The sequence below is a fragment of the Glycine soja genome, chromosome 18, assembly GCF_004193775.1.
Source record: "Glycine soja cultivar W05 chromosome 18, ASM419377v2, whole genome shotgun sequence".
Taxonomy (NCBI): Eukaryota; Viridiplantae; Streptophyta; class Magnoliopsida; order Fabales; family Fabaceae; genus Glycine; species Glycine soja.
This window is the reverse complement of record NC_041019.1, coordinates 52,951,344-52,960,605: the sequence shown is the minus strand read 5'-3', so window position 1 is coordinate 52,960,605 and position 9,262 is coordinate 52,951,344. Positions and strand designations below refer to the sequence as shown.

The window sequence follows — 9,262 nt, the reverse complement described above, 5'->3', positions numbered from 1 at the left end:
CTTCATCGTCTGTTTTAGATATACCGTCAACACTGTCATCTTCGTCTACAGACTCTTCAACGTATGAGTTAGACACAAGATAATCATCATCATCATGATCATCATCGTCTTCGTCAATATGTAAATTGCTCATATTTGTTGCCGGTTGTGTCTCATCATTAGATAAATAATTTCCACATGATGTAAGCGAATTTGCAGAATGAAACATTGAACCACCAGCAACATCCTTTTCTATGTACAATTCCAAAACTGACATTTGGTCTTGTTGTTTAAAACTTTCCAACATCGTTTCAACGTCTTCGTCATCACAAATTTGCAAGGCAATATATTTTCCTGACACTAAAAATCTACAGCTGATAGCAGAAATAATTTCATTATTTTGTAACTTTACCTTATCTCCAATTTATTTCTTCAAAGCATTGAAACTAATTCTACGTTTAATCTGAATCGCTTTTTTACTTCCTTCAAATATTACACCATCATTATCTTCATATACCCTTCCATTGAAATACAACACTCTTATAACCGAATTCATCCTGTACCTACAAAAAAAATATTTTAACACGTCAAATAAATTACAAGATAGTCATTTTTAACACAAAAACACTAGATTTCTCTTTTAAAGTGTAATCCCAAAATATCTCTTTATTGGAACTTTACATTCAATTTCTCTTTTAAATTTTTTTAATTAACTTCAAATTAATTTCATGAGACACACTTAAAAAAAATGAACAATTTCAAGATAGTCAAGTTTAACACAAAATTAAATAATTCATGAACGAAGTTAGTATTATAAATAATTAATCTTAACATTAATAGCTTTAACATGGAAAAAGCTAATTACAAAATTACTAAAAATATAATAAAATATTTAACACTTTCAAGTTGAACGCTTATAAATTTTTAACACACCAAAAATCAACTTAATCTAATTAAAAAAATACTACAACTTCATCTTTAAAAAAATTCATACTCAAAATATTTACTTTAAATAAATATAATCTACAAATTTTTTTTATTCAAAGTTCAAACATTCATCAATTTTTAACACACTAACAAATTTTGAATCTAGAACACATTTATATGACATATCCGATGGGACCATGCAAGAATGAACATTGAACCAAAAGATTAAATTGTGTCAATGTGTCAAGTTCTTCTCTCCAAGATACGCTATAGAATCCAATCCTACCCACCAATAACTTTATTTTATACACAATATAAACTATCAGTAGAAGGGGAAACTATTAAAAAATTACAATGATTTAACTGAAGTCAATAGACAAACCGTATAAGGACAATTAATATAACGATCATTGGCGAAATAAAGGTATATATGTTTGGAAAGCGAATTTAGTTATGGATCAAATAATTCATGTACACGTTTAATCAGCATCTATGATTATTTTGGGAAAAAAAAGTTATAACCAAATAAATTTATTAGCAAAGATGTAAATAAATTTATTTCACGAAAATTGTTCATGGAAGGAAAAGATAGAAGCAATTAAACGCGAGTTCTGTACAAATTATCAACACCAACCTAATCTAATTAAAAAATTATTACAAATTTCATATTCAAAATATTTTTATTTTCACTCAAAATATTATCTTCAAATTAATATTGTTACACAATTTTTCTTTTATTTTTGACATTTAAACACACATTTAAACAAGCCTATCAAATATAAAAGTTAATTTAATTTTAAAATAAATAAATACTATATACGAAAAATAAGTTACAACCTAACAAAATAACTTAAAAAAAATTTCATACCACACAGTTTTTTGAACAGCTAAATCCACCAAAACAAAACAGAAACAAGCTCAAAGGCACGGACAATAGCTTTAAAATGAAACCTCTGGCAGTTGCAAGAAAAGGAAAATGAAGCAGTTGCAAGAAAAATGAAATGAAGCAGTTGCAAGAATAAAAGCACAAAACGAAATGAAGCAGTTGCAAGAACAAAAGCACAGGTATTTGAAGACCCTAAATCGCCAAGGGAGCTGGCGTTTTCACCCTAAATCGCCAAAGGAGCTGGCGTTTTCAGTGCTGCACCTTCACTGCTGCACCTGCAAAAGCTGCTGCTACGCGTAGGGAAGCGCTGGTTTGACCAGCGACTCCAGCCTGCATGGCCAAAGCGCCATTGCAGGTGGCGACATCACTGCTGTCGCCTGTGGCAGAGGCGACACAGCCACGTGTCGCGTGCCTGAGTGTGGCGCTGTTCATGCTAGCGATTTGCATAAAAAATTCCACTGCTGCTACGTAAAAAACAGCACTCCTGTGGAATTTGTTTACAAAGAGCCCTAGTCTGGGAAATAATTTCTAAAAAAAACCTAGTCTGGGAAATTTGACTCAATCTCATTTGATTGATAGATTTGGAGGATTGTTACAAGATAGATAAGTCACCGAAAAAATAAGAACCTTGAGGAGCCATAATTGCTAAAGAAATTTTCACTTTGCACCACCCACATAAGCAGGGGTTGGAAAAAAATAGAATTGTGGAGAAAAAAAATTCCGGACATTTTTAGAAATAAAAAAATTACACAAATTCTCGAGCCAATAAAAAAACAGATCAGTTTAGAGGTTTCTGTGTTTATTTTTGATCAGGAGATGGTGCAGTCCAATACTGCTTAACTGCAAACAAAATCTTTTCTCTCTGGTGGGGCCCCTTTTCATGGTCTGCAATTCTAGATTCCCATTGCATTGCATCTGTGAAACTCTTCACCTTCAACAACACATCCACATCATCTCGCAAGATTACACTTCCTTCTGGCCTCAAAATTCGATCCATCTCAAGAAGAATGTCCTCCATTTTACACCTGTGACACATTAATTTCATAAGCTTAGAAAGTTATTTAATTGAATAATTCATTGTTTGAAATAGTAATTGGTCAATTTTATAAGTATTGAACCACTATTGAAATATATAGTAGTTATTTGTCAGTTTTCAAATCATTGAATCACTATCGAAATAGCAATTAATTACTCAACTTTGAAATTATCGAATAACTGTTGAAATAGTTATTAGTCAATTCTCAAAATTGACATTAAAACCAGGAGATGCCGTCCCTGTAATATTTTTTAGCTAACCAAATTGACAACTACCTGTTCTGGTAGAGGCTAAAAACTGAGTCACCATGTATGAAGTCATAAGTTCGAGGGTAAGTGGACATGGCTTCACACCTGAGGACACAAGAAGTAGTTAGTAACAAATTCAACTACCATGTGCTGAAAAGTGTATTGATTTGATTTTTAAATCCTTGATAATTACTAGATTGAAAAGTGTATTGACAAAGATTTGATTTTCAACTCACATTTCTAGAACAGTGTTCTGTCTATACTAAAGGACAAAAGTTGGTAGCATTTGAGTTGAGTTTAGCATATAAGCAGAGAGATAATCAGCAATTAAACTCTTTTTCATAAAGTTACTTAGGTGGCACTCCTTGACCATAATTCAAGAAAAAAGGTCCTCTAAAATGAGCTTTCATAAAAAGTGCACAAGTAAAAGTGTCTCCACCCTTGAATTTTAGCTAGTTAAGATCACAATGTATTAAATTAAGATTAAATAAAGTCACGTATGTACTTATCCATAATCCAGAAATTCAAAACTGCCAACATCAGATATGATGCTAATAATCTAATTAGGCAATCAGAAAGCTAATTTTCCATAGAATGAGTCCAAAGTCCCTCACATCCAATTTCTATTTAGAAAATGGAAGAAATGGCATACCAATTCATATAGGTTCCAATCAATCCACGTTCATATATGGCACCAAGTGTGTTGACCTCAGCCTCAACAGGAACAGTGTTCATCACCCACACAGGATCATCAATCAGTGCAGCTGCAAAGCCTCCCAAGTAAGCATTCATATCAAGCAGATTACGGTATCTCCCACGCTCTGCTAGCTGATAGTCCAGGGTCTTGTAGTATGCTACTCTCTTCTTCCATAACTCATTGTTTTCTTTAAACATCTTACCTGTAATTCCCTTCAAACTTCCACTACTAATCCTTGGTGGAACTGATTTTAGTCTCTGGGGCCACTTTGGCAATTCGCCGCCACTAACTTCTCTGATGTCATTCACCTCTGGCAGTGGTGTCAAGCAGATATCCATTTTAGTGTACCTGACACAATGAAAAAGAATGTTTAAGAAAACAAATCAAATTAGAAAAAGGTGCATAAAATAAGCAAACAAAATTTTCAATGGAGGGCCCCAGATAGAATCTTCACTTTTGAGCTGATCACTAAGACTCAGGAACCTAAAGAAATGGAGTGAGAACTGAGAAACAACATGAAAAAAGCAACACAAGCTTAGGTGGCTGGATTATGGTTTCACTGACTACTGAATTGTCACTTTAACGACTTTATCATCCAAGTGGTTTTGGTATCACTACTAAACTCTCATTGGCAGCAAGCATAATATGCTTTTTATCCATTGAAAAGAGAAACTGCAAAAGCTAGGCTCAAAAGCAAAATCAATAGCACACGGAACTAACACTGATAGTGATTGCAAGTCAATTTTTCCCCAAAACTGCCAACATAAAGTGACATTATCTGATAATTATCTTCCTAACATGTCAATGTAATACTTTCATACTGCCTATATAGTTATCATGACATTAACGTCACGTTAAAGAGAAAATAGTCCATATAATAATATTAAAAATTTTACACAATCATTCAATTATAAGCTATGTTATGCATGATAAATTTATTAACTTCTATAATAATCATCTATAACTATTTTTAAAATTATAATAACAATGATTCCTGGTTACGGATGTAAAAAATGTTACTTGACAGAAGATAAAAATTAAACTCATTGTAAAATAAATAAAAAATGTAAAATTACCATGCTGTATCGGGATCCTTTGCCTCACAGAAGGGTCTATTCTTGTAGACCTTTCGCGTGATTTTGCAGTGAATATGATTGGTGGGCTTCTGCCATATTGCAAGGTCACCCTTTTGCACCAACTTTTTCCAGCATAAGCTTTTTGCCACTTTCTCAATTCCATCCTGTTCCTCTTTGAGACTCTCACGAGTCCTCTTCCAACCATTCCAGTGATTCTCCCAGTTTATGGGTGGCCCTGATAGAATCCAATACCCACCTGGACGTAGAACTCGATCAACTTCATTCAAATAAATCCCCTCTGCCAATCACCATTTCAAAACCAGAAACAAAATTAGTCATACACATTCACACAAAATGGTTTCCAAAAAATGTGCACATAAAATTATATATTCAAACATGGACGTACCATTCTGACCCCAGGGAATGAGGCAACGTGAGCAATGGGCCATGTCAAAGGATCTTGATGGGTAAGGAAGCCTAATTGAGGCAAGAACTCCAATCAATGCAGGAACTCCTCGTTCAAGAGCAAATTGAACTTGAGCTTCATGTGTATCTCTTGGTGCAAATGACACTGCTAATATGTCACGTGACAGAAGATAGGCACCCCAACTTGCAACCTGAATAGTAGTAAATTGTAACGTTAGGCCAAGTGAATATATATAATTAGTCATACACAAAAAATGAACTTCTGGTACGTAATTAAATAAGTCACTAGTGGTTGGTTTGTGAGTGTTTCAAATTTTCAATACACATTCCTTGTTACAAAAAAAAAATAATGTTAATGAATGTGATTAACACATAATGCCACAGCACGAAACAAATGGAACATGTTTAACATCACATAAGAAATAAGCCTTAAGGGTCCAATTATGTCTTCTTCTAATAATGAAATCTGATAATTTAACTTGTAAACCAGGTGAAGAAAACATCATTGAGACGGTTGGTTAGTAATCAACATCTAACTCCATTATCTCGCATTGTGATATCCACTAATCCTTCATCGAACAACATAAATTCCAAGAATATTATCATTATTATGATTAGCACCAAGTGAATAAGACAAGAAAGAAAAAAAATAAATTATAATTCACCATATATAGTACAAAGTACTTGCTTTTTCTTTGGTTAAGACGGCACTTTGCTTCGGTTTGAAGAATTAAGTAGATTGTTTTGCAAACTAGTTTTATGTGATTCCCATTTCCCCTTTTCTCCTTCCACATGTGGACAAATTCATAGTTCAATTAATTTTCGTTTCACTAACATCCCTTAAGACCTTATCTATTACTTTATTTCAAAATATCTCCATACTCATCTAATTACGCCGGTTCCTCTGAAATTATATAAATCCAAAGAAAATTTCGCCATACGTAGAGGATAAGATAGCATACTCAATCCCAATCACACACTAGAAACGTGGCATGAACTTAGAGGTCATGATCGGCACATTCGAAAGAAAGAAAAAATAGAAAATATTAAAAACGTTTTTTTAAGGTGGAAAATATCCCGTCTCATCTTAACATCTTTATTTTCACAAAGAGATACGAAATTCATTAATAATTATGAACAATTGCAATGATCAAAATCCTTATTTTTAAGAAATTGGGAGTAAAACCGTTTTTAATTGAAAATTGAGTAACGTAAACGCGTTTCATCCTAATATGTAACAAGAAAACTGGTTGAATCAATGAATTCTTAAAATCTTAATTTTCAGAAAAAGAAAAAGAACTCACCAATCATGAAAAAATCACAACGAACCAAATCATTATTTTTAAGATCAATATTTGGAGTAAAACCAATTTTCGTTGAAAATTGAGTAACCTAAAACACGTTTTATCGTAAATTATAACAAGAAAACAGGTTGAAAAAAGAATCAATGAATTAAAATTCTAAAAAGCGAAATTGAAACCGGTTCAAGAAAACCGAACCGAATGAAGAAAAATAAGCTCTTTTCGTATTTACGTACCCCACAGCCAGTGTCTAGGGCGGTTCTGATGGACCCATCTTTAAGGTCAATGAGTTTTCCGATGTCGTCGATGTACGCGTCGGCGCCACGTGGAAACATGGTCCCACCGCCGGGGAACCTGAACCGGTTCCCTTCGAACCGGACCCAATTCTGGTTCTTCTTCTCCACGGTCAGCTCCTTGTGAGGCACGTTCGCGAACCACGCAGCGTCGCGGCTCTCCGGCCATCGCAGCGGCACGCGGTACCCGAAAGGTGCCGGAACCCTGCACCGGAGCAATTCCTCCTCCGTCGGGCAGTGCCGCTCCCGGTAGATGAGGTTCTCGCGCGGGAACTTCAGGGAGCGTTGCACGTCCTCGCAGGGGGTGTACTCCGAGAGGGAGGCGGCGCAGGGCGGCGCGTGGAAGTCACGCGACGCGTCGGGGTCGGGGGGGAAGTGGGTGGCGGAGAAGTTGAGTGTGGGGTTTGAATTTAGGCAATTGGGGTGGGTGGTGGTGATGGTGGTGATTGCGGCGGCGGGGAGGGAGGGCGGCGCGTGGTGCCAGAGGCCGAGGAGGTAGAAGATGGTGCAGAGAAAAGTTGTGAAGGAGAGAAGGTAGAGTCTTGTGAGTTGGTGGTTTGGTTTCTTGGAAACACAGTTTTGAATTAGGGTAGCCCAATTGGCCATTGTGTTGTGATGATCAGAAAGAAACTGAAGAGTGTGTGGAGTTATGATGATATCAAGGGTGGCTTTTGGCTTTGTTATTTATATTAGGTGGTGTTGTTGACTTGTTGTGACGAGTCTTCATGGGGAGCGTGAGATGGAACGAACGAAGACGCGTTATTATTTATAAGAGTACGTGTGATCATGAGGTGATAGTGTTGGTGTGGGGTGGTGAATGAATAGTTGAGAAGCGTTGAAGAAGGAAAAATAGAGAGAGAGAGAGAGAGAGAGAGTATCGGGTTCTTGTTTCTTGTTTCGACGGGAGTGAGCGAATCTGTGTGTCGGAATTGAATAGACGATGATTGATTGCTTGAGGGTTTTGTACATTGTAGTACTATTAATGTGAAGAAGCACTTTGTGTTAAGAGTTTGTAAGAGTTTTTTTTTTTAAAAAAAAAAAAATATTTTTGATTTACTATGTTTATTATGTTTTAGTGTTACTTAGATTTTAAAAATTTTATTTTTATTTTGTATGTTTTCAAAAAATTTATTTTGATGTATTCAATTTAAAAAGTTTTATTTTGATTATTAATGTTGTTGAATATTTTATTTTAAATTTTTATGTTTTTAAAAGTTTTATTTTGATTTTTTTATTTTCATTAATCAACAAATATCAATATTTCATTTTTAATCTAAATCATGGATGTTAAATACACCAGCATATCAAGAATTTGAATTAAATTTAAATCTGAAATATTTAATTAAGCTAAAACAGTTTTACATAACTTTTTCTCGGTGGTAGAGTTAGTAAGACTTGAGACATTGATTCTTTTTCTTACCTAAAAAGGTTTTTTAAACAAAAAAATGATAATTTTTTATTACCAAATTTTATGGCTTTAATATTTTAAAAAAAAATTAGATGTATATTTTTTTCGTAAGACATGATGCTAACTGATTCACATAAGATTATTATCAATGATACATTTTTTTTAATATTTAACATAACTACATTAAAATTTATGATATTGCTGTCAATTTAATTATTTACGTGTTCAATAATAATTTTAATTTAATTAGAATAAATTTAAAAACAAAATTTTATACTATCATTTAATTTAAATACTTTAAAAGTTATACCTAAAATAATTTTTAGTTATATATTAATAATAGTTTGAAATTATTTACTAATGACATGTGAAAAATAAATTTATATGAAGGATATGGTCCTATTGGGATTTTTGTGTCCAATCCAACTCAAACATTGTTTATTTTGGAGGATAGATGCAAATAGAAAAATGATACAATTCTAAAAAAAAAATTTATATATATATATATATATATATTCTTTTTTAAGTATATCGGTTTATTTTATATTTAATTATTCATCAAATGAAAATAATTTTAAAAGATTACCTCAGGGATCACTTTGACATCATATATACCTTAATCAATAATGAATACATATTCATTATATGTACCAGTGTCTGTATATGTGTGGGTAGAAAAAAATGTTAATAAAAAAATTTGATGCTATATTTTTTATGAGAAAAAATTGATGGTATTAATTAGAAAGAGAAAAGGATAATACAGAGGAATAGTTTATATCGAGAAGACAATGGGAAATCCTGATTTGTAATGTATTCTTTTTCTCTATTTTAAAATAATAATAATTTATTAGTTTAGAATTCGAAATAAGGCAAATAGAGTATTTATTTGTACCCTTAGAACATTATGGGTATTTTTTTTATTGAGATGCGTAAAAATATGATTTCTTATAATTTTGAAATACAATTTCATATACTCAATTTTTAA

The 9,262-nt window shown here is 33.1% G+C and overlaps 1 protein-coding gene across 1 annotated transcript; it reads right to left on the bottom strand.

The window, feature by feature from the left end:
* Window positions 1-2,344: 2,344 nt before the first annotated feature.
* LOC114396597 (probable methyltransferase PMT15) lies at window positions 2,345-7,782 on the bottom strand. Its single transcript, XM_028358661.1, has 6 exons — window positions 6,813-7,782; window positions 5,256-5,466; window positions 4,850-5,147; window positions 3,729-4,121; window positions 3,104-3,181; window positions 2,345-2,817 (listed from the first exon to the last, which is right to left on the bottom strand). Exons 1-6 carry the CDS (start codon window positions 7,473-7,475, stop codon window positions 2,592-2,594), a joined length of 1,869 nt encoding a protein of 622 aa, XP_028214462.1. The 5' UTR covers window positions 7,476-7,782; the 3' UTR covers window positions 2,345-2,591.
* Between the last annotated feature and the right edge of the window lie 1,480 nt (window positions 7,783-9,262).